The sequence below is a fragment of the Anguilla rostrata genome, chromosome 3 (genome assembly GCF_018555375.3).
Source record: "Anguilla rostrata isolate EN2019 chromosome 3, ASM1855537v3, whole genome shotgun sequence".
NCBI classification, from domain to species: domain Eukaryota; kingdom Metazoa; phylum Chordata; class Actinopteri; order Anguilliformes; family Anguillidae; genus Anguilla; species Anguilla rostrata.
The window spans coordinates 39,420,077-39,446,500 of NC_057935.1; the positions used below are offsets into that span (position 1 = coordinate 39,420,077).

Here is a 26,424-nt window from a genome sequence, read left to right on the forward strand (position 1 = left end):
AACGTACGTAAATGCACACACAGGCAGTATATGACCGAGCGTAAGCAAGCAGACTGTTATGAATATATCTATTGATATCTGTATCTGTCCGTTTATGTACAGTTGAATGCAAACGTATTAGGACAGTCATGGCAAATTGGTTTTTGTTTTCCTCTGTACTAGTCATATTTGTATTTCAAATCTAACAATGCCTTTGAGGCAAAATTCAGAATTCCTTCAGAATTTATTTCATGAATTTGTTTTACATATTGAAATATATTACAACAACACCATTCAATGAGTCAAGTCCCCTTATATTTCAAGTCAGCTTAAGTATTGGGACAAAGCAAGCTTATTTAATGACTTGTAAGATCAATATTTTTTTGCATACCACTTACATTTGATGACTTCATCAACTCATGGAATCCTCTGTATTAATAAAATTGAAATACAGTTTTATTAGTGCAGAGGAATTTGAAAACAACTGTCCCAATACTTTTACATTTAACTGTATGTGTAGGCCTATACACACAGTATATACATATATATATACACACACACACACACACAAACTTTGAGAGACTGAAAGTTTGCTTCTGCAACAGAATAATGCCATTTTCAGGCAGAAGCATAGATGGGGTGTGAATGTGAGCAGTGTAAAGCGAGCGGGCTGTGTCTTATGGGTCCTGACCTTTACTACGTGAGCATTTGGGCAAAACCATGTGTGAGTGATGGACATCTTAATGAGACGTTCTGATGAAAGGAAGCCGGTCGTTTTATGATTCAGGTCCATCACCTCTCCACACTTTCCATCACGGCTAGCGCCAAGGCCATTGGAGTTCAGCCAAACCATTCTGGTGGTCTGTCTTTTCTTCTGCCAGTCGTATTGCACATGCACTCTCTTTGGTGCTCTGAAGGTGTCGGAAATGCCTCCAGGCCATTTGGGGGATGGTAACTAACTTGTAACTACCTTCACAATGTAGTTAAAAAAAAAAACAATTAAACACTTAGACAATCAAAAAGAATAGAAAACCACAACCCCTTATGGCTTATCCAACTGGACATGTACAGTAACCCCGCTTGTGTTGCACTATTGTTGATGGAGAGCAGTTACATTGGTACCTCTCTCATGACGCATTTGAACACAAATGGCCACTTCTCATCTTTGCAGTGCACAAAGGCCTTATGTTGAGGGCCACAGTGTTTAGTACTGTTAAAGACGATGGGCTGGACCAAAGCCACGGTGAAATCAGTGCTTTGGCTAGTGCTGACCCTGAAATGGACCTGTGACCTGTCCTTCTTATCTGAATGGAGAGAAAGAGACTGTATTGAATGTTAGAGCACAAGCTGTAACTGAGTCAGCAGAGACTGTGAAAGAGAAGCAAACGCGGGCGCAGCGAATCGCACTGCCATGCTTCATCGAACAGCGCGGGACTTTGTGAAACTCGCTGACGCTCACCAAAAAGCACTTCGTTTGTCACGCGACCTCAACACTGATGGTGTCACTTTTCACTGTGGTTATCAGAACTCGAGCACAAACCCATCGGCTGCTGAGCACAGGTCCTGGGCACCACGTTCTCAGTCTGAGTTTAACCCCCCCCCACCCCCCACCCCCCCCGCTGGTGTTCTGGAACATTACACGTTGCCCTAAAGGAGACAGGGCCAATCCACGCCCCAGCAAAGGAACTGACGCGCTGTTTTGCCTGTGGAAGCACCCATTTTCAGGCACAATTTTATAACAATGTATAACGCTGCACACGCTTACATCATAATGTCATCACCTCTCGACATACTGTATTACAGCCTCTTTCATATGAACTTGTGTTACATTTATTACCCTTATTTTCTTATAAACTTATCCAAAACTATCAAAGGTTTGTTTTCTTTCTTTTGTAATAAATCAGCGTCATTTGCTATATTTACTGACTTGAGCTGGCAGCTGTTACCATTACAGTCATTAAGCAATTCGGGTCGGTTCCCTAACAGGTAATGTAAACATGTTGATGAATACATTTTCACAGTTGAATAAATGAAACTGTCATAATAACCAGGAAGGTAAAAACATGTTTTCAGTATAGCATCTTTAGAGGAGTGCTCATGTGTTCCACAATAAACCTTATGAATAATTTCTGTTGGTTTGATACAAATTATTCACGCATGACAGTGAACTTTATTTCCGCAATGACAGCCTGAGCGTGGCAGGGTATGGGCTCGCATTTTTACTTTACTCAGCAGGACATGACATCACTGAAAATCAGACTGACTGAGTTGGGCCCAACATTGTGTTTTTGTCATTTTTGAACACTTATATTTGTGTATAAATAAATACAAATGAAAAGAAGAAATAAAAACTGCATCCCACAAAACTGCACTCGCTGTTTAGAACAGGAAACCCTTATTATGAATGAGTTCATGAAGAGCAGGCAGGGGTGACTCTAGATTTGTGGTTGGCATGGTTACAGCAGCTTCACCGCTGTTTCTTGTGTTCTCGAAGGTGAACGACAGAGTGCAAAATGCGAACCGGAGACTAAGAGAAGACCTCTCTCACAAGATGAGCTTTTTGTCTCTGCCGTATAGTTATATTCTTGTCTTTGATGATCGCTTCAAGAGGAACTTCCAGTGTGCGTGATTCATCTTCAGGAGTGGGGGAATTGATATTGCCATTTCCATACTGCAAAGTGGCGATCGATTCCTGTTCACAGCCCCTCCTCCAGAACACTGCAGTCTGGAATCAAATGCTAATCAGCCAATCAGGGCTCACATTCTACTGCCTCTCTATCCCAGCACGACAAGAGAGAAGCCACTGTTTCTGACACACAGGTGAGGCAGAGAGAAGCCACTGTTTCTGACACACAGGTGAGGCAGAGAGAAGCCACTGTTTCTGACACACAGGTGAGGCAGAGAGAAGCCACTGTTTCTGACACACAGGTGAGGCAGAGAGAAGCCACTGTTTCTGATACACAGGTGAGGCAGAGAGAAGCCACTGTTTCTGACACACAGGTGAGGCAGAGAGAAGCCACTGTTACTGACACACAGGTGAGGCAGAGAGAAGTTAGTGTTATTGACACACAGGTGAGGCAGAGTGAATACAAGCCTTGAAACAGATCCTGATTGGCCAGTCCATGGGTACATGTTCACTACACCTTCAACTCAGAGGTGAACCCTGCTAACCTGTGGCACGCACTGCATGTGATTGCACTGTTAAAACTCCTTTTTCTGGTCCGTAACCACCTTTGCAATAGTGTTTACCAACTGCCTTGGCATCCCTACACATAGATTCAAGGATCCTAAATCTTGTTAATATTTCCTGTGGGAGGGGTAGCATTTTCTAAATATGTTTATTTTTAAATATTTTTTAATGATGTTTCTGACAAGCTACCAACTTTGCAATGGCAAGTATAGGGCAATCTGAGGTTTACTGTCTAAAGCAAGAAGATATATTTAAGGCAACTGCAAAACAGCTTGTACAGCAAAGTTATGCCTTCAGGGGTTTTACACTACATGCCCAGCATATCATCCAGCATATCATCTAAAAGTATAGGCATTAACATGGAGTTGATCCACCCTTTGCTGTCATGACAACCTCCACTCTTCTGGGAAGGCTTTATACTAGATGTTGGAGCATTGCTGCAGGGATCTGCTTCCATTGAGCCAGAAGAGCATTACTGAGGTTGGGCACTGATTGGGCGATTAGGCCTGGCTCACGTTTGGCTTCCCAACTGATCCCAAAGGTGTTGGATGTTGTTGAGATCAGGGCTATGTGCAGGCCACTTAAGTTCTTCCGCACTGTTCTCAACAAAACCATTTCTATATGGACTTCGCTGTGTGCCCTGGGGCATTGTCAAGCTGAAACAGGAAATGGTCTTTCCCAAACTTGCCACAAAGTTGCAAGCACAGAATTGTGTAGAATGTCATTGCATTAAGATTTTCCCTTACTGGAACTAAGAGGCCTAGCCCAAACCATGAAAATCAACCCCAGGCCAAGGGGTGTCCACATACTTTTGGTCATATAGTGTATGTATACGTCACCTGATTATTCATTTTTTAAAAAATATGCTTAATATTTACCTTTTCCTATGGAAAATACAACCTGAGACCACTGTGTTCAAGAAGGAAGTACTAGTACAATCAATTACAATTATGAATACATTCTATAAAAAAATTTCATATGTACAGCATACTGGAAACATAATGGCACTGAACAAGCTGCTTCGGAGTTGCCTCTAGAATCCTCCGGAAAGCTGGCAGGTTGTCAGAAAGATCTGTGTCTAATGTCCTTCACGGCACACAGAACTGTAGCTGAAAAGATGCAAAGCTGAAATAATGTGAAAAAACACAAAACATAAATCACACCTTTAAACCTCTTTTATTGACCCATAGGGTACATGTGGCATATGGGAAACAAAGCTGCAATTAATTAGCTTTAACCTTCTTTTCTAATGAAAACTAAATTGCATTCCAAGAACATCTTCAATGGTGTAATTATGTTTTTGTTCCATCAAGCCTTTTTTTCCAGTATGAAAGTCAAACACAATGCATTTTGTCTTTCACTAAAGGCACTGGGGATTGGAATTCACATTTATGAATATTTCATGCGCTGCATTACATAATCTGTCGTGTCCTAAACAGGTCCCCATGAACTCCCGGATGAAATAGATTAGAGGGTTTTCATTGTGCATGATTCAGACATAACTGCACATTCACATAATTACGCCTCATGAATACTGGGCTCCAAGACCCCAAGTCAAATTTCGAGGAAGCAGCGGCAGAAAATGTTTCAAACAGGCGGTTTATTCACCAGTGAGCCTGCGCAAGGAGAGAAAGGCTGTCACTGAGAGCTCTAGCCCATGCCAGGGCCCTTTCTAGCCCCCTTAATCATCCGCTAGGTCCTTCTGACCTTCTTCTAACAGTTTCGATGTTCTCACCCTGATATTACATTACATTACATTACAGGCATTTAGCAGACGCTCTTATCCAGAGCGACTTACACAACTTTTACATAGCATTTTACATTGTATCCATTTATACAGCTGGATATATACTGAAGCAATTTCGGTTAAGTACCTTGCTCAAGGGTACAACGGCAGTGTCCTACCCGGGAATCGAACCTGCGACCTTTCGGTTACAAGCCCAGTTCCTTACCCACTGTGCTACACGCCGTCCATATGAGTGATATGAGTGATACCCACATTCATCTTTTTCTATAACATAGTGGTGGGCAAAGATAGAGGGAAAAGACCATACGTGACCCTTACATGTGCTTGTGTGAGCGAGTGTGTAACAACTGTGTGATGCATGATTTAATTTGTAATTAATGTGTAATTACAAGATTTGTGATAAGCAGGAACTAGATAGATGAGCATACAACTTATTTTATAAACACAATATTAGTTAGGGTGTGAAGCCCAGTACGCCACTTCAATATTTACATGATGATGTATTGCTTAATTGATATATCATGATGATACTACAAAAATACACAAATTAATATTAAACAGTAGGGTCTTATAGACTCTCATTTCCTCTTATGATCCCCCCAAGGGAAGATAACCTGCTTAACATGAAAACCCCTTTGCTTCTCAAACTAAAAATATACTGGGCAAAATTTAAGCCCAGTTACTTTGATAATAGTATAAGATTATGATGAAAGAAACATTTTGCACAAAGAATGGCTAGGATTTTTCGCCACGAACATAACATAGAAGTGCTGTGTTTGAGCCCCATTTGCTGACTCTTCATTCTGTTGTTTATTTTTACACTCTTCCTGTTTTAATATTCCAATTTTCAAATAGGCAAGGAATAGAACTGCTACAGGTTAACATAAATAGAGAGAGAGAGAGACAGAGAGAGAGAGAGAGAGAGAGAAATGCACAGTCAGCCTGCCAAATAGAGCCATATGGACAAAAGGACAATCTCTACAGACTGTGTAATCTGAAGCCAGGACCTCCACAGTGTTCTATCATTTTAAAAGGCTATTTATAATCCCAATTAGCCCAAATAAATCCCTTAATTGTCACAATTCAGCCCCTGGGGATGGAGGAATCGCCATTAAGCCCCTTTTAAACAATTATACAGAGGGCTGTGCTTGGCCTGCCACTGTGGGAGATGTGTTTTTTGTCCTTTCTGGATCTTATGCCATCACCCTGGGCGCTGTCCAGACTCTCAAATATTCATTCTACATCCTGTTTGGAGGGGGGGAGGGGGCTGTGTTTTTTGAAGGTTGCCCTGACTACAGCTTTTATTGACTACTCTGAATGTACAGTAATCCCTGGTCATTGGCCGTTTAGGGATTTGCAGTCTATTTTTTGTGCTTGATGACCCTCCCAATGCCTGACCACCGTATAGCTGCAATACCACACAAACGTAGGAGGAAAGATCACTTGATGTTTTTCTACATACACCTCTCTCATGCCCAATGCGAGACCTTGCATGTTATCATTAATGCATCATTATTACTTATTTATGCATACATTGCTGCTGCATTGCTGTGCTGCTATTAAAGCAAAGTTCAGAAAAGGGCATTTATTAGGTCATTTTCACATATGCACGTTTGCTTCAAAGGTGACTTTGAACCGTCTCCAGCCTTTGAACTCTGTGGCATATGTGAGCCACAACTGCCATTTACTTCAAAGAAGATGGTGCAACTCTGATTTAATACAGAGCTGCCAGCAATGTGGTGGTGGGCCCATGCTCTTCAGATAACTCAGTCAGAAGGAAATACACAGAATGAAGGAAAGAAACAATTGGAAAAGAAGGAATAAATTGGAGATGACTTGCCATTCTGAATTTTTTTCTCACAGTATTTTTGAGATTATCCCTTATTTTTACCTTTTAGATTCTGGGTTGAATTGATGCCCTTTACACTGTGACGTAAATGACATGTAATAAGATAATAGCGGACTTCTACACTAGAAGTGACACTCGTAATCATGAACACCATGAGGATTTCAGGCATCCACAACATTTACATCATTGAACATGATTATGAAGACATCAGTGAATTCCAACAGTTTATGTTATATAATATGAGATTTTCAAAATAAGACTACAGATGTTATCACAAGTTGATAATAAAAAAAAAATGTGTTTCTGTCAGTCATGGTGTGCCTCTCCAAGCTTTAAGTGGTGATAGACCCCCACGTGCAGCAGAAACAAACAATATTAGCAGGGTTTTCAGCCCCCTACTGTATCCTGTGAATTATTTAACCCTTTTTTCTGTGAAGAACCTCACTGTTGGCCTGCATGAGAAATTTTACCTTGACATACAAACATTTTATTGTTTGGGTTGAAGTCTGAACTATGAGTTTTGGTGTGTTATAGTTGGTTTAACCACCTGTGATAAATATGTAAACAAGATACTGCAAGGATCAAGGGACAATGACTTTGTTACATTTAAAGTTGCAGTATCCAAGAAATGTGGACTTATTTCAACATCAACAGTAACTGGTTAATAATAACACTCCACTTATGGTTGACCTTTAAACATAACTTATATAAATGGATTTAGGAGACTAGCGTATGCATTCTTTTTTTATTTACATAAAAACCAAGGCACTGCTTAAACATTTGCCAAAAGTGCCGAGGAACTCACTATAGAGGCCTGCAATGCCATCACTGTGTGTGACACAGAGAAAGCAAAGTGGATCACTGTAACTCACCTCGGTATTCGGGCATGGAGCTGGGAGCTGTAAACTTGAAACAAACAAAAGAAGAAGAACACACACATTCGCAGGATATGTATTCTCTCATTGGTGGCAATAGAATATAGTTAGTGTTTCCCCAAAACTCTGAAAATTGCATCATGAAAAAGGGGGAATTTTCATCTCCTGACAATATTTGACTGCAAGTGAAAACAATGAAACCTTCACACAAAGTGATGGCATGTCCAAATACTGTCTCTGTTCACAAGAAAGCCAGGTACCAGAAAGCGCTTCCGTGGAGAGGTCAGCTTTAAAAGCCCCTTTAACTTATCGCTCCTTAACCTCCTCGGATTGGAGAGCTATTTATTGTGAGCAAAGCTCACTGCGAGCTCAGTGTTCTGCGCAAAGTTTTGCTATGCTCAGGATTGCTTTACTGCTCCTTTGATCAAATCAAACATTCAGTGTGTGCCAGGGAGACCACAGCCACTTACAACCTCATATCTGAAATAGAAAGAGACTATAAAGACAGGAGGTATAGGAAAGCTATTTGTGCTGCCCTTCAAAATCCCTTTGTGCCCTTCTCAAAACATTTATTTCAAGTGCTTCTTCCACTATAGATGAGTAAACAGCACTTCAGGTTGGTTCCTTGAAAGCAAAACCAGAGCGCTTCTGTCACAAAACATATTTCTTCACTTTTTACTGCATTTCAAAAGGGTTCTCCAAGGGCATCAATTATATTGCAGAATTGAAGAGGTGACCTGGTGTCCTAGGTTTTCAACAGCCTTGAATTTACAGCAGAAAACTGAAGTACTGATGGGGCCATACATTTTTAAACACATTTTGAGGCAAAACATTTTTTCAACCAAAACACTGTTTTTGGCTTTTTTTTTTCTTGAACACGCAGACATTGCACATTATAAAGAATATACAGCCCAGAATGCACGCCACTGAAAGACCTTCTGTATGAAATGCATTGGAACCAACAGAGAAACGTAGATTAAGGTATAATGTCAACAATGCTTGCTGTTGACTTATCAAAAAAAGGCCACAAAAACTCAGTCAATCTTACTGTAACCTCAGGGAAGAAGAAGATGAAATGCGGCTTGTTTTATTGAGTAATCTAAAATATAAAAAATGTTTTATATTTCAAACTGACATCCCAATTTAAGTTCACGTGTGTTTACTTAACCCCTTAAGTCGGGTCAGTGTGGGCTTGCTTGCATTCATTCCATTTTTTACAATGAAATTTTCTGGTCACAAAATACTGTTCGATGATGTTAAAAGATGTTAAAATGGATTTATGTCTATAAATGATTTCCCAGCGCCAATGTCTTCATTTTGTAACGTGGGGAGGCCAAACAGCCTTGGAGGGTCCTCACTTTCTACGTATTTTGGAATTACACAGAAAATACAAATGACAGTAAAGTCAGTATTTTTATCAAAGGTCCAGCAAACAAAATCGATATTAGTTTTTAGTCCCAAAAACGTGTTGACTCAGAGAAACATCGATAGAATGTCCATTGTTCAATTCTCCAGAGGGACTGTCATTGTTGTTCTTTTAGTCATTGCATACATGCCAGCAGTACTGTCTGTACACATACAAAATGTTACTCCGGTGTATACATGCTCTCTGGAACAAGATGAGCCCACCTACAAGGTACTAGTCTGACCTATACTGGCCAGGCAGTCCCTCAGTATAGCCAATGGGACCTGCTGTGTGCAAGCAAGGGACACAGATTGTTTCTTCTGTGTAAACAAACCGTAACTTTTTCAGTATGCATGCTGAGAACATAAAAAAACCGTTAAAAAATCTGTACCGGAAAAGAAGCTCTTGAGACTTTTTACCTAATAAGGTTTTACAGCAAAAATGTAATTGTAAGAGAAGATTCGCCATTTGGAGGCCTTGGGAAAAATGACTTGCCTGAGTGAATATTTCTGAGGACAGTGAATACAGCCTTGAAGTCACTGCAGACAACATTTTTAACTTGATCCTATTTTATATCAGTGAGCATCTAAATACATTCTCAAAATATTTTTTATTACTGTTCAATATAAATATAAATTATAATCAGTAATAAATGTTGCATGTGAAATTGTGGGGTGTGTTTGGCTTGTTGATTGGGGTGGGGTATTTAACTAAAACTTCAATCAATGGACCTCAATTGATGAATTAGTAAACTAGGTAACTAATGTAGTAATTTTTTATAAAAATAGAAATAGAAATTTCCAGACTTGGTGCTGCCAGAGGTGGCAAGGAGGGAGCAAGTAGAGGTTACTGGAGTGGGAGACAGAAAGGGAAGGGGAGGGTGACGGGTAGGGGAAAAGGGACCTAATTTCAGCACACTTACCACCAGAGCATATGGTATACAATATATAGTATTTAACACCTCTAAAGACCCATAATATCATTGGTCACCACATGTCCTTTTGGGGTCTCCAAATGGCCTTGAAATCCACATAGACATAGCTCTAATGACAGAAAAACAATGCAGAATACAAATGTGTGGTGGTATCATCATCACATTTGAACCAGGATCTCTCTAATGTTATGGCTGTAGTTCAGTTGTGTTTCTAATCTGACTAGGCACAACCAAAAGCCTCTATCTGTTCAAGTAAAAGTTTTTGAGGGGGAAAACATCCACTTCCACTGTGTTCGAGCTTCTGTTACTTTGGTTCAGTACTTATTAGAGGAATTATAACTCTTGGAAAAGGGTTACCTTCCCGAAGAGACCAGGATTATGCCTGTAGTCAAAAGGGTTCAAGAATAGTGCAAATTTTATTGGCTTGTGTTAAAAAAAAGTGAGTGTATTTTCATTTTGGTCTAATAAGTTAGTCTGCTTTTACTCTTTCAAATTACAGATAAGGTTTTAATTGATTACCTGGAGTAACTGTAATTAATTGTTCTGAAATTAGATCACTTTATTTAGGTTGCACAACCAAATTGTTTCCATCAGTCACCGATTCACACCTGCAACACATAATGGGACTTTCCACCTAGGATGCCCAGATGGGTAGATGGGTAGAAGTGACAATATTTTACCTATTGGCTATTCAGGATTCTCATAACTGTAATGTGCCTCACATGTGAAAGGTATTCTGTAATTAAATAATGAGATGAAGACAGGGAGTGCATTCTAATTGCTTGTTTTTTGCTTTTCTTGCGTTCATTCCTAGTAAGGAAGGCCAAAATTGGTCAAAAATATTCCTCATTCCAATTGATTATTTTATTTGTCCTTGTCACTGAACAGTCTCGTAGGTCCTTGACTGACCCTGACAGTTTTTCAATGGGATAAAATTGGACTGTAATTACATGTCGCCGTGATTTGATAATGAACAGTAGAGAACATACTGAAAGAATTACATTTTGTATTTTCCAAAGAATGCATGTTACAATTTGTTTTGATTTTTATTGAAAATACACCACCATTAGCCCTTCTATGTCCAAGCATCAAGGGCCACCATAAATATGCACCATCTGGTGTAGTCAGAACAAATGAATACAATGTAACTCATCTCCATCAGATGCACAAATGTTAATGTTACTGCAGACAACATGCCACCTGTTAGTCTCTAGGAAAGCCCATCCTTTAGAATATTTCATGAAAGCGTGAACCAAAGTTATTCAGAGTCAACTAAAAAGATCACGGATTTGTATTGACTCTTTGAATTAATATGCTTCTTTTAAGCATTACGTTTTTCTTGTGAGGATGAGGATGGATCACATTACCATCCCTTGCTAATTATCCAAATTGAGCGGTCCTCGCTATGGCAACCAGTAAGCCCCTTCCAGGTCAAAAGGAGATACAAGGACAGAACGAAGGGGAGCCTTTTTAAAGAATGCTAATGCAGCGCATGTCTAGCACCTTTCTGAGTAACCATGAAATGAAGGTGCTGAAGATGCTGAATAGCCTTTCCTTCTGACTTCATCTTTCCATAGCGCCATGCTGTCATGAGCACTGCTCTAAAGAATACTTTGCAAAATAATACCAGACGATCTTTGAACGTGATAAAAGATTTCCACAAAGGTAAGAACAGTGATTATGGATAACAGAAGCAACATGGCGGCTGGCATTGTACGTGGTCCGGCTAACCATAAAGAAGAGAATGGTGATGATGAATTGGAGGGAATGAATGAATGAATGAACTAATGAAAATGGAGGAAAGTCTGCATCCTGTTCCTCTGACATTAATAAAATAATTTATTTTCCCCAGGATGAAAGGTGTTTTTTTTTTTTGTTCCTGCACATTTTACCATCAAAGACGGCCTGCTGACTACCCAATTGAATCCTGAAAGGTCTCTCCCCCCCGAGCACACACTTAGCTATGGGGCTCTTTTCAGTGGATGGAAATCCAGCAGCGGGGAGAGCGGGAGGTGTTGACACAGGGAGAGGAAGTGTGCCACAGTAATTAGCGCATGAATAGGACCGGCTTCCTACAAAGCAGCGAGGGCGAGCGGGTGGAGTAATTGGCGTTTAAATGGTGCCGCAGACGCGATGGATGGAGACCGACGGATGGTTGCCCGGACAATGCCACTATTTCTGACACGACTCAGTCTCATTCTCTCTCCAGCCTCTCTGCATCAACCCTCGAATATTACCATGTGAATGGGCACCTCCGCAGGCAAGCTCCCTCATGGATTACGATTAATACACTCTCCTCCACCGTGGCCAGATTATGCGTTTCAGTAGGACGAGCGGAGGGGAAAGGGGCTCTCTTCAAAGCCCTCTTCTGCTCTCCATTGTAGACACCCTGAAATGGCTGTGAGGGGACGCTGTGGGGATGACGTCGGGTTTGGGAACCCCTTACCTCGTGTAAAGGCTCTTTATTTTCAATGTGCCTCCTGCTTCCCAAAGGGACAGTTCAGAGGGACGTCCTCAGGAGCTCAGCCCGAAATGGCTTTCATTTTTACACCTCACATCAAAGCTGTCAGCAGCTCGGTGATCCACAGTCAGAACTCCTTAAATGAAGCCTAGGACCTAACCCAAACCAGCCATTTTTTGTTTATCTTTTTACCAATGTAACCATGAAGACATTAGAGCTCTTTAGCTTCACTTGTCAGACTCATAAAAGTATGACTCAGGCTGATCGGGTTGACATTGATGTGAGGTGAGGTCATCAGTTTTCCATTATGTGCTTCGGTCAAACAAATAGTCCTTTATTTATCCTGATGAATCATGGTCTTGTGTAGCTCGGACTCTAATTGAAGGCAGCTATTCAAGCTAATTCCACTGGTTGCTGCTAAGAATATCAAAATGTTACTTCCACTTTCTGGACTCACAGTGTATGACTTTTCAGTTACATATAACAAGGGAACAGGATTGTTTGTTTATATCAAGAAACAACTTGCTAGTCCCTAATGACAAATCAGGGGCAGGAATCTTTTCTACCCCTGATACTATCCTCCTGTATCAGGGTCAGGAATCTACACTAACCCTGGTACTATCCTCCTGTATCAGGGGCAGGAATCTACACTAACCCTGGTACTATCCTCCTGTATCAGGGTCAGGAATCTACACTAACCCTGGTACTATCCTCCTGTATCAGGGTCAGGAATCTACACTAACCCTGGTACTATCCTCCTGTATCAGGGGCAGGAATCTACACTAACCCTGGTACTATCCTCCTGCATCAGGGTCAGGAATCTACACTAATCCTGGTACTATCCTCCTGTATCAGGGGCAGGAATCTACACTAACCCTGGCACTATCCTCCTGTATCAGGGGCAGGAATCTAACCCTGGTACTATTCTCCTGTATCAGGGGCAGGAATCTACACTAACCCTGGCACTATCCTCCTGTATCAGGGTCAGGAATCTACACTAACCCTGGTACTATCCTCCTGTATCAGGGGCAGGAATCTACACTAACCCTGGTACTATCCTCCTGTATCAGGGGCAGGAATCTACACTAACATTGCTACTATCCTCCTGTATCAGGGGCAGGAATCTAACCCTGGTACTATCCTCCTGCATCAGGGGCAGGGATCTACACTGACCCTGGTACTACCCTCCTGTATCAGGGTCAGGAATCTACATTAATCCTGGTACTATCCTCCTGTATCAGGGTCAGGAATCTACACTAACCCTGGTACGATCCTCCTGTATCACGGGCAGGAAGTCACAGAACAGACTGGCAGACAGGCAACTGAGGACCATTGTTGGACACTGCTTCCAAACTCCTCTTCCCAACTCTGCAGAATCTGAAATAGCCCATTGTTAAGAGAACAATCCTCATTCACACAGGAAGAAAACACAATGGCTGCTAAAAATGGCTACCTTCAATGGGGTCTTTCTGATGGCTCTGAGGGTGGCTAGAGAAAAAAGCAGGGTAAGGCAAAGGTTGTTTCAGAACATGGCTGAGTGTTTCTGAGGCAAGCGTGGACATGGGGGTGTTAGAGTGGGCAGTGGTGAGCAAAGGGTCGGCATATATATCCAAAAATCTACTTGCTATTAGAATCAGAGTCCTATTAACTAAGGGTCTTTAGTATTTCACAATTCTAAAACTGCAATTAATAGAGTAACTGCACTCACTGTTTCAGCCTGGCTCCGCCTACTACACAGTTCTAAAAAAGCTGTCCTGGGGTGGGTGGAGTAGGTGCGTTCATATGATTCGCATAAAGTATTCAATATGTAAATTATTTGTACAGTGCAGGCTCATGAAACTTGGATCAAACTGTCAAAGAAGGCGATGCAGATCAAATATGAACCAGGATTAGGAAATTACATGGCCTATTTTTTGCCTTTTCAGAAACATATTTTAGTTGACTGTTTAGGTGGAATATTAGATGTAATATGGGCAGCAGTGTAGTATAATAAGTAAGGAGCTAGTCTTGTAACCTAACGGTCACAGGTTCAACACACAGGTAGGACACTGCCGTTGTACTCTTCAGCAAGGTACTTAACCTGCATACTACAGTGTATACCCAGCTATATAAATGAATGCAATGTAAATGCTGCGTAAAAATTCGCTCTGGATAAGAGCATCTGCTAAATGCCTGTGATGTAAGGTAATGAGTTTATGAACAGGCCACCATGTTTATCCAGTTTTAAAAGCGTTGGCCGAAACCAATCTAGCCAAAGGTTGACAAATTTGTGGGTAGCAACAATTTTCTGACTGGACATCTTCATTGACATCTACATGATGTAGTAACATCTCCAAAGACATACTCAGATACCACAATTGCGGCGGGGCCAGAGTGGAATGCAGAAAGCATTTTTAAAATGTCAGAGGGCAGCACCAAGACGATTTTAATTTTTTTCTGATAAAAAGATATTATTCCGGAAATGTTGAAATAATGGCATGAATTAAAATGTTTCATTACAAAGTAGGCATGCAAACACGTTTACAGCTAAACAAAATGATATAGGGTGTAATTGCCCTTTGATTATTTAGTTGAACTATTTTAGAAAGGTTATAAGCATGGTCATTCTGCCACTTGAGGACTCTTGCTTGATCTACGTTTATATGCATTCAATCGGCCTTCAGTTTCCCACCGGTTGTATGAGCTGTGTTTCTATGCTTTAGACTCATTGGGATACATAGGATTTTTGATGAAGTTACTGTTGGAACTTTACCAAAGACAATAACCATCATGCCTGAGATAAAAACTATGAACATTAGCCTCTTGGAACCAGGTTAGCTAGATTTTTTATATGGTAATTACTGCAATATTACAGTTATTCACTGTGTAATGAGGTTCAAACAATCTGCTCTGGTGGATTTTAATTGGACGAGTGAACTAACAAACATTAGTCAGTGCAATGGAGCTCCCACCTGGAGCAGCGATGCATCCCACAGCCCAGATTGGATCGCGTGAATGAGGACCGTGGCCTGGGGCATCGTGGTGTGATGCATAAAAATGTGCTGCCGGTACTTATTTAGTATATTTCTACACATTTAAACGCAAGCTTGTATGTAAGGGTAAGGATTTCAGTTTGCCGTCCTGTGCCTGAATGCCCACCATCGGCTCCTCTGTTGAATCAGGCACTTGTGATTTTCATGTGTCAGCGGATGCACAGCTGCCCGGCGAGGAAGCTATCTTGGTTTCACTGGAGTGCAGAGCTTAAAATAAGCTTTTTTAAAAATAAGCAGTCAGCGTCTGGAAAATACACTTGTGAACGAGAATGCTGCAGTTAGGCATTTGGGCAAAAATAAGGGAAATCAATTCTGTAGCACTCTTTGCTTTACCTGTGCTTTGAGAGACAAGTATATCTGCCAAGTTGACAGTCGATCATAATCCTACGAAAATGAAAACTGGCTGACAGCCAGGGATGGAAACACAGAGAATGTCCGCATACTCTCTTTCATAGCTGAACCTTGGGCCACTGACAAGTGGTCTGAACTCATGAAACCTCGAAAAACGTGAGGTAAGAGAGCAGTATGGTGAGGACAAACTCCTCATTTAGTACTCACTCACTCAATCATCATAAAGACTACACTTCCGTGACCAGTCAACCTAAAGCTAAAAATTGAAGTGAATATGATGAATCCAACAACTACTGTATGACCACATGCAGTGAAAGGAAATGAAACTGCTGAGTAAGCATTAGTTCATACTGCGCAGTACGAACACAGCAGGAATATGTAGTGCACAGTATGTATACGCAGCTCAAATTATAAGAATATGTTCATAGTATATATACTGTATATACAGCAGCTGAACACAAGTATGAATATATAGTTCATAGTGTGTATTATTTGCAGCTCACAGGAAGTATGAAGTTCATGCAGTTCATAGTCAATGGAAGGCCACACAATGTGATGAGCCCATTTGAGCCAGTTCGATCACAAAAATACATTTTGTTTGAAAATGACAACTTAATCATTTTAATTTATTTACTTTTGTGGTGGTGGTGGTGGGGGGGGGGGGGTCACTCCTGTATTCGTTAATTTAAATCTTACATTGAAAGAGAATAAAAGATAAAAGACTGTGCAACACATATAAAGATGAGTGGTTTATTAGCAATGTAACAATGCAGGACAGGGTCTCTACTCCTCAATCAGCGGAGGAGGGGAGAGTTTGAGCTGGAAGTTTTCGCTGTGGAAAATGCTCCCGGAGCTGGGCTGTGAGGGGTTCAGGAGGCTGGACTTCTCGTTGCCACGAGAATGGGACAATTCGCTGAAGATCGCCAACTGGAAAAAAAAGAAGTAAAACAGAGAAACCAATGACACTGTTAACCAGCTAACATTGTGCTTCACAGTGAGAGCGCTGATCTCTAAAGGGAGATTGTGCTTCACAGTGAGAGCACTGATCTCTAAAGGGAGATTGTGCTTCACAGTGAGAGCACTGATCTCTAAAGGGAGATTGTGCTTCACAGTGAGAGGCTGATCTCTAAAGGGAGATTGTGCTTCCGTGAGCATCTAAGGAGTTGTGCACGGGAGCACTGATCTCTAAAGGGAGATTGTGCTTCACAGTGAGAGTGCTGATCTCTAAATGGAGATTGTGCTTCACAGTGAGAGCGCTGATCTCTAAAGGGAGATTGTGCTTCACAGTGAGAGCGCTGATCTCTAAAGGGAGATTGTGCTTCACAGTGAGAGCGCTGATCTCTAAAGGGAGATTGTGCTTCACAGTGAGAGCGCTGATCTCTAAAGGGAGATTGTGCTTCACAGTGAGAGCACTGATCTCTAAAGGAAGATTGTGCTTCATAGTGAGAACACTGATCTCTAAAGGGAGATTGTGCTTCACAGTGAGAGCGATGGTCTCTGAACAGTAACTCCAGAGGGTAAAACAGGGAGGACAGAGGTCAGTGCCAGAATAGACAGTGTGCAGCACACATCAAACACTTACTACCAGATCTGTGCCTGCACATACATCAGTTGCAATAAAAATGTATTATAATAATGCAGAAAACAGCCCAGAGGTAGAGTTCCTCCTAACTACTTCTAAGCTGAGAGACATGTGTCAGAATGTTTGTAACTCTGTTAAATCGACTTGTAGGGCTTGGAATGAGTCATGCCTTCCTCCGTCCTATCACAGTAAATCTAACGGGAGGTTCTCTCTTCCTCCTTCAGTGACAGTCATTCATCTTCCCTCTTTCCTCTCCTTGTCACTTCACGCCTTGTCATTTGACATCCTCTCATTCTACTTGTTTACATACCTCTTCTCTATTTTGGGAAATGGGTTGACGGGATATCGGGCTCTTAAAAAACTGGGTCTGAGCTCCCAGTCACGTGCTGTATGCCCCATGTGATGAGAGCATGTGACCACAAATCGCCGAGCAACCAGAACGAACCAAAGTGGCAGAATTCCTCAAGTATGTTCGCATGGGTTTACTCCGGCTACTCCGGTTTCCTCCCACACTCACAGACATGCGTGTTAGGTGCACTCCTGCAGTTGCCCTGCAGTTGACCAAGGCACTGGCCTCAGAACTGGAGTTGGTCTCCGGGCGCTGCACTGTGGCTGCCCACTGCTCCTAAGTAACTAGGATGGGTCAAATGCAGAGGACAAATTACCCCACGGGGTTCAATAAAAAGTATATCTTATCTTATATCTTAAGCGATAAACTTGGTCTCTGGTCCATGTTCAAACGACTAGCACTCTCTCGCACGCACAAGATACAAAAGTTCTTTACTCAGCAAGAACATTGCCGTAAGAACAGTACAGTAGTCAGTACTTCAAAGGGGGGGGGGGAATTGGAAGCTCTTTCATTCATTGGTGTCAGGCCTGTTATTCTGAGCCCTGTTTTTTTTATTTGTCAGCATTATAAAGTGTGATTTTGCTATCTGACCACTTTCCACAGGGAGGAGTTGCTCACTATTGCAGTGCAAAGCACATCTCGAGCACAGCACAGTCAGGACAGCCTCACAGACCCGCGGGACTTACGCCTTCGTGAGGGAACGAGACTGTGCTGAACGACGAGAGGACGGCTCTCACAGGCCTCCTGTGCTGTCGCAGGGCGTGCTGCCACAGCACAGGCACTCCCCGGGGGCGGAGTCTGTACAGGCCGAGCCCTCGCTAGTTTGAGTCTGTGCAATGTGACTGGCCATCTATAACTGGAATCACGCAGAGGAACAAGAACTATGTGCTTTGTCCTGCTGGGGCTGGGGAGACATATCTCATCATGACTCCATAGGTCATCACTGCATAAGCGCCCCCAGCTATTACTTGATGAAATTCAATATTGCAATAGACGACCGAGTTCATCTGTGAAGAAATGAATGTCTTGTTTAGTTGGAGGAACTCACTGAGAGGACAGACACAGATTGAATGAGAGGGGAAACCTCTCTCTCCCATGCACACTGCACCCTAACCCCTCTCTCTCATACGCACACTGCACCCTAACCCCTCTCTCTCTCACACACACACTGCACCCTAACCCCTCTCTCTTATACGCACACTGCACCCTAACCCCTCTCTCTCATACGCACACTGCACCCTAACCCCTTCTCTCTCTCACATGCACACTGCACCCTAACCCCTCTCTCTCTCACACACACTGCACCCTAACCCCTCTCTCTCACACACACACTGCACCCTAACCCCTCTCTCTTAACCACTGCACCAACCCTCTTTCGCACACTGCACCCTAACCCCTTTCTCTCTCACACACACTGCACCTAACCCTCTCTCTCCACCACACTGCACCCTAACCCCTCTCTCTCACACCACACTGCACCCTAACCCCTCTCTCTCACACACTGCACACTTTGCACCTAACCCCTCTCCCTGCCTAACCTCTCTACGCACACTGCACCCTAACCCCTCTCTCCAACGCAGCTTTTTCTCACTGCACAGCAAACCTCTCTCAACGCCCAGCTGAGAATTCCCTCTGATTTTTATTGATTTATTTTTTTCCCTCTGAATGAATTTACATTTTAATTAAAATCCCGGAGAACTGGGCCTCAGATCGGGACGTATTAATTAATCGCGGCAGGTCCGCTGGGCTCGGCTGGCGGAATTGCCTTTTCGCTTTTTTTGTCCCATAAACCTAATTAAATTCTCTTTGCCCGGGAATCAGCATCTCTCCCAGGGCCGCCGCGTCCAGAAGACGGCTGGAAGATAAGCGCACTCAGCCCCGGGCCTGATGAAAGCGCATCCCCGCCGAGAACGCTCTCAGTGCCTCTCTCTGTCCCGCCTTTGTAGCTACAAAGGCAATTAAGTTATCACTGATGTCTGGAAAGCCACAGGCCTCTACCTGGAATTAAAAAAAAAAAGACCTCGCTAGCACGGACACACGAACCGGAGGGGAGGAGAACAGAGAGAGGCTGCGGCTCCATCTGCAGCCTGAACGCGCCTCTCTTTTCCTTGCCTGCAAGCCGCCTGAAGCCAAGGAACGGGGTGGGTTTTAAGAAATTCTGCTTTTGCCTCTCTAATGCACATTTAAGGCCAGGTATTTACGTCGTTTTTGACAAGGGTCGAAGGTCATTTTTAAGAAGTCTGTTTTATGATACTGCCTTTTTAAATTCATGCAATAACTGCCACAAAAAACGACATTCTGAAATGGTAGAAATTCACGTAAAGTGAAATGTAGCAGAATAGAGTACAAACAGCAAGTCCCTCAAGCTCTCGTCAGCTGACTTCATTCCCCACCTGTTCTTTTCAAACACGGGGGGGGGGGGGGCAAAGGGGTGGGGCAACAGAGGGGTGGAGCCAGTGTGTAACACACAGCATGTACTTGCAAGCCCAAACTTCCCTTTCATCCAGCATAGCAAAGGAGTACTGCACACAGTTACACAGACACTGACAAGGGGAAAACACCCGATTTGTTACCAAAAGGCTAACCGGAAAACAGATATGTGACGTTCTGTGTGATTCAGAGTTTTATTTTTGTACAATAACTTATTCATTTTGAAAGGTACAAATATTAACATTTAAAAAGTACCATTTTACAATATTCTGCATTCACTCTCCTCCCACACACAGATAAAATGGGCTGTGGCTCATAAAGAACTCCACAGTTTTCTGTGTAATACTCTGAAAGGCACTCTGAATGTTTCTGTGCTTACACAAAACAGTTAATAAAACCCATCAAATCAGCAGTCAAAAATGGTGCTTCCTACTTTCATTTTCTGTGTGTCAATTAGAGGGGAGGAAGCAGCGAAGCAGACGGGAAATGAAGCTGTGCTCTAAAAAGCCTTTCACACATGCAGCCTCAGTTAAAACAGCAGCGCTATCTGCTGTGTGTGTGAAAGTGGCTAAGGAGGGGAGAGGGGAACACACTGATCTTATGACTGTCTGCATACGTCTCCCCAGGCTGGAATCAAACACTAAGCAGCTATATATGGAAAAACAAAACCAAAGTTAGGGTGAATGGCCTTTCATTTTGGACACAACTATTGTGCTACTTCTTCATTTTACTTCAGGAACTCACTTAATTAAAATACTCCAGTTTTTACTATCTAGCAGCACATTCAAACATGTCAAGAAACCTGTAAACACCTGCTCAGATTCTCTGTTAAAATGCTAATGTCATGGCAACCGGAATCAAAATGAGTCACCTGTATCGGTTCAGAGAGATCTATCAGATCAATGGTTGTGCATCACCAAATCGTACTCTTGAATACAAATTGTAATAATTGAACTAGCCCTCAAAAACACTCTACTATCTATTTAGTCATCCAAGTCCCCTCCCACATAATATTGAGATTAAAACAATGAATCCAATAAATAATTATTGCCATCTAAAACACAAAAACGCTAAATTGTCACGGTCTGGTCTTCCTGTCTAGGCAGTTTCAAGGACTACTGTGGAGAACAAAATAAATGAATATATTTCAGTAAGTGGGGAGTGAGAGTGAAAACTGCACATCCCAGGGAAAATAACAATAGGCCGATTATTCAGAGCTTATAGTAGGAGTACCCTGCAGAGGAAAGGGCAGCCAGTTAGCGTCTATAGCTTCTATAGTTCTCTGCTAACCCCGCGCAATGAATGGCCCTTCACAATTTGCTCAAGGTTCACTCTAAATAAAGCTCTGGCAACACGTTTAAATCTCCTTTCGATGTTTGTGGGGGATTTGCGTTTTCTTGGATCCTCTTGCCCCTTATCTCAAGGCAAATTCGCTTCTGCAGGCACAAGCTTCCGCAAGCTTCCGCTCACTCGCCCACATTCTCTCTCTCTCTTGGGAATAAGACTGTACTATTTAAGTGAGAGTGCACCGCTTCGCTCTTAGCCATTCCTTATCTTTAGAGCTGGTTGCCAGAGTCGAAGATTTAGCAATGTGCCATTTTCACTATATCAAATACTTATTTCTCCATTCTTCACGAGGATGAAACAAAAATAACCCAAATAACCTATCCAACGGGGCCTCAACGGCGGTTCTCATCGCTGGAACAGGAAACTTATGCAACTGTGCAGTTTCGGTTCTGTAAACTTTCCCAGTGTTTTTAGCTTCTAAAATGTCAAAAGAAAACCACACAACATTTACATGCCGGTTCAGACTCATAAAGCTGGTGCTACACTGTAGCTCACAGGCATCAAATCCAGACATGGCCAATCAGATGAGAGTTATGAGAGGCATTCATTTTTTTTCAAAAGGATGATGGACAACCTCTCAGGAAAAATCTGAAACACAAAGGCAGTTTTTTCGATTTGAACCCATTTTTCCAAACTGTTTCCGCCATGCTGATCGGTAATGATAATCATTTCGTCGCATCATTCTTCGTGGAGCTCTGCTTGCCCAGAGAGCCACTCCACTCTGTTTCACAATGCAGTCTAGTGGGGCCACACAAACAAGCCTTGAAATGGCCATAAAATAACCTCCCTCAAAATAAGACCAGCACAGCCTGAAGGGGACCTTCATTTACATAATTTTCCATCAGCGTATTACCAGGCATTTGGTGTTTCAGTCAACAAACTACTTTTCTAGTGGAAACATACATTGTTCTCAGTGAAAACTACGGCAAGCAGAGAAACGCGCTGTCGTAAACAACTCTAACAACCCCCCCTCCCCCCCCCCCCCTCATGTGCATTAATACTGTCTGGCACAGTACAAGTAAGGAAGTATTTCTACAGTGCAAAACGTGAATCAAAGGAACATTTTTATTACAGTTTGGAGCAACAACCGCTCACAGTTATCCATTAAATACATTTGCATATGCTAATCGAGCTTTTATTCGGTGGAAAACCACATTTAGAAGGAATTTCAAGGCTCGTTTGTGTGGCCACATTAGACTGTATTGCACAGCAGAGTGGAGCGGTTCTCTGGGTGACCAAAGCTCCATCAGCATGGTGGAATTAGTTCATAAAAATGGGAAAAAGGTAAAAACAAAAAGAAAGAAAATCCTTTAAGGATTTAAGGAATGTTATCTGTGACCAACCATATGATAAGCAAGGTTAAATACCATGTGTATTCATATCTTGCTAGTAAGAAAGCTCTGTAGCGGTCCCCGTACAGTAATTTCAGTTTTGCAAACACGTCCGCAAAATGTTCTGCTTCAAAAGCAAATACAATGCTGCGCTTTACAAAATTCATTTGTACTGTACATACATCACATGACTGGCATGAAAGGCTCTAAGCTCTAATAATCCTATTCATGCTATTTACTTTGATGAAAGCTCTTTCAGAACCCTCTGTTTAATTTACTGTAACTAGTACAACAAGCATGCAGCTCTTCCAGGGGATACGACTGCAAATGCGAGTTCGGTTTTCCGTTCGAGAACCAAAAGGACCCTGCTCATCTGAGCGTTTCAGCAGGGTGCGTTCTTGCAGCGGTCTCTGGAGGAGCACAGTCGGCTAACTTCACAGGGATGACTGCCCAGAGGGCAAGCATCACCGCTCAGGCTAAACAGAGGCCTGGCACCTCCCTGCAGTTACTTGTCCAGTAGCTGAAAAACAAGGTGTGGTTCCGGGAACAGAAACAGCTGCAGTTACATGTTATTTCTAACAGATGACTGAGAATTCATTTCGAAACACAACAGAGTCCTAAACTGTCAGGCCTAAATTGTCATAATTTTGTGTTTGGTCATTTCAGCTGAGGTCCTGGAGAATATGGTCGGGTCCAACTTCTTAAGTTACTAATATTCAATGCCTGTTCTTTGCTAATATAAAACAAAGGGATATTTATTTTTGTATGGATGTTCTAATCACAAAATAGAGATACAGAAGGGGGTGAGCAGACAATGAAACATTTGGAATAATTCATTAGCATCTCTACACCTGGTCTGGTAGGAATGTTCTCACTATGAATGATTTGTGTAATGTGTCTTTTCATAGTACTTCTTCCCTCTTACGCCGGGCACCCACCGCAAGCGTAGCGTAAGCAGCACGGCGAAGCAGCACGGCGCGGCGCGTAGTGTGTCTACAGGGGGTTCCGTCTGTGTCGCGCAAAGGCTTGCTTAAAGCTCTATATTCCTAGTAGCTCTCGCAGTCTTCAGTGGGATTACATCCTGTATTTCACGTTTGTTTACGACTGTTGATTATGGGTTAAGTGAACACTTGGTGAGAGACCATTTTCAGTTAATTTAGAAATATTTCGTTAACTCATGTAAATACGTGAGAAAGTAAACGCTTTAAAGAATTACCAAGCTTAAATCGTAGCCTGCATAATAATCAATCTCAAACTGTATTAATTTATTTGCTTGGTTAACAAGCGTGCCAATTTCATGAAGAATATGTAATGATCATAATAATAATAAATAATCCGTAATCAACCATTGGGAATTCCCGTGTCGTCTTGTCATTCACGTAAAAACATTTATAGGATCAGATTTAGTAAAATCAGCTAATCATCAAAAAGATAGCGTAACAGTTTAATCTTGAAGGGATATGAACACCACAACGCCATGAACACCGGAAGCTTTGAAGTACAAGTGCAATAAAGGCTTGCTTACAACTTCTTTTATAAAATAGGTGCATTTTCATCGGCAAGATCACTAAATAATCAGATTTTTTAAAGCTCTGTGGATTATCTGATTTTTATTAATAAGCCCTTTTTGAAAGCACGGCGAACAAAGACATTGGAGAAGTCAAATAGGCTGAGCAATGGTTGGTTAAAAACTACCTTCCAACACTTGAGCTAACAAACCGCTGCTCGGTGCATTCACTTCTACATCATTCAATAAGCTACGTCTTTCTGTGGTGTATTTTCAAATTCACCCCACCCCCTCCGCAAAATAAGATAGCGAAACTAAGTTTGCCTTTTCCCCAGGTTCCAGTTTTTTTTTTTTTTTCTGCAAGGACAATACAAAAACGAAAAGGCTTGTATTTTTTTAGCTGCTTATAAAACATCTGGGAGGGAACTAGGGACACACCCCCAGTAGCCTGATATAAGGATGAAATATAAATCAGAACATGTATACCTTGCATTTTAGAGCATATTTCTGTGTATAAACAGGTCATCATGACGCGCGACAAGCAGAAAAATAGAACAGAAGCGAAAAACTACGCTTCAGTTCGCTTGTGTCGTACAAGCTTCGCAGCCGGTTCGCGACGCGTTCGCATCTGGTGTAGAGGACGTCGCCCGCTGCCGTTGTAATAACAGTACTTCAACTACGCTTCAGTTACGCGCGTAGTGCGCTCACGGTCGCTACGCGTGCAGTGGGTGTCCGGCTTTAGACTCCACACATCCAGTATAACACCCTTTGATGTTTGTGATAGGACACTCCAAGCTTTTAATGTGGATTCAGATGAGAAAATTATTTGATGAAAAGCATTTTCCATCCTATAAAAATGTATCTTGCAAGCTAATGCATTTCAAATTTAAAAATTCAGGAGGGCTTGACTCCACATTGTCAGTTGAAGATGACATTTTCTGATGAGAGTACCTGTGGTTTGTACTCAACGTTTTCTGGAAATGTGTTGCAGATGTGCTCTCCTGGTTAACTGAGTGAGAATGTGAGCACATGCCTGAGATTGCTTTTGGCAGTGACACCCACTTTCAGTTAAATAAGAGATGTCCTATTCACAAGATACCAGGCTGGATTAAAAAAAAAAAAGAAATCAATCCTGAAGGATCGCCTATCTTCTTACATTAATAATAATTTTTGAGAGGATGACAGTAAGGTTGCACAAGGGCGGGGTTGCGTCACCTTGAGAAACTGGTGCAGCTAGCCCCTCTCTCCACCCACTGTTTTCAGTGTGGTTCCTTTTGGCAAAAAATAATTGTAAAAAAAAACAGTATGAAAAATATGAAAATATGAAAAAAAAAGATTAATTTAAAAAATGTGGATGCTGTGAAATGAGGCCCAAAGATTGGACAGGCACATGAGTGTAGAAGTAAATTTCATTTTTTTAAAATGCTTCTCCGTTGAGGCTGGTACTCTACTGACAGTGTAGACAGGCCTGAGAAGGCAGATTAATGGGACTGTGGTGAGGGGACCGAGCCGGAAATTGAGGGAATTGGAGAAAACTTATGGAGGTGACGTTTATTTAATCCCTGAAGTGACAGGCACAGGCAGTGGATGAGTATAAATAATGTGCGTGCTCCCCTGGCCTTCTCAACAATTTTGTGTTTGATACTCATCTCAGCCTGTGACTCTGTCAAGACCTTGCGTATGTAATGACAGGCAATTAAAATAGTTTTATCAAACCAAAAAAATCAAGGAGGGATTCCTGCCATAGTCCGAGGTCGACAGCACTGCTCGTGTTAATACCCCTGGCCTATACACACTGAGGCTGACTACACAGCTCATGCTAATACCCCTGCCTACATGTGCTGAGGCTGACTACACGGCTTGTGTTAATACCCCTGCCTACACTTGCTGAGGCTGACTACTCTGCTTGTGTTAGTACCCTTGGCCTATACACACTGAGGCTGACTACACTGCTCATGCTAATACCCCTGCCTACACGTGCTGAGGCTGACTACACGGCTTGTGTTAATACCCCTGCCTACACATGCTGAGGCTGACTACACTGCTTGTGTTAGT

At 42.2% G+C, this 26,424-nt stretch overlaps 2 protein-coding genes across 3 annotated transcripts in view; one reads left to right on the top strand and one right to left on the bottom strand.

Moving 5' to 3' along the window:
* Positions 1–16,556, top strand: part of tra2b (transformer 2 beta homolog) — a 174,793-nt gene extending 158,237 nt beyond the window's left edge. Inside the window, exon 6 of the mRNA XM_064327539.1 lies at positions 16,463–16,556. Coding sequence (XP_064183609.1) covers positions 16,463–16,541 — 79 coding nt within the window. The 3' untranslated portion in view covers positions 16,542–16,556. The remainder of the gene's footprint in view (positions 1–16,462) is intronic.
* A 3-nt stretch (positions 16,557–16,559) lies between these two features.
* vps8 (VPS8 subunit of CORVET complex) overlaps positions 16,560–26,424 on the bottom strand; it is a 101,157-nt gene continuing 91,292 nt past the window's right edge. For both annotated transcript variants that reach the window (XM_064327533.1, XM_064327532.1), the window contains exon 46: positions 16,560–16,750. In XM_064327533.1, coding sequence (XP_064183603.1) covers positions 16,607–16,750 — 144 coding nt within the window. In that variant the 3' untranslated portion in view covers positions 16,560–16,606. The remainder of the gene's footprint in view (positions 16,751–26,424) is intronic.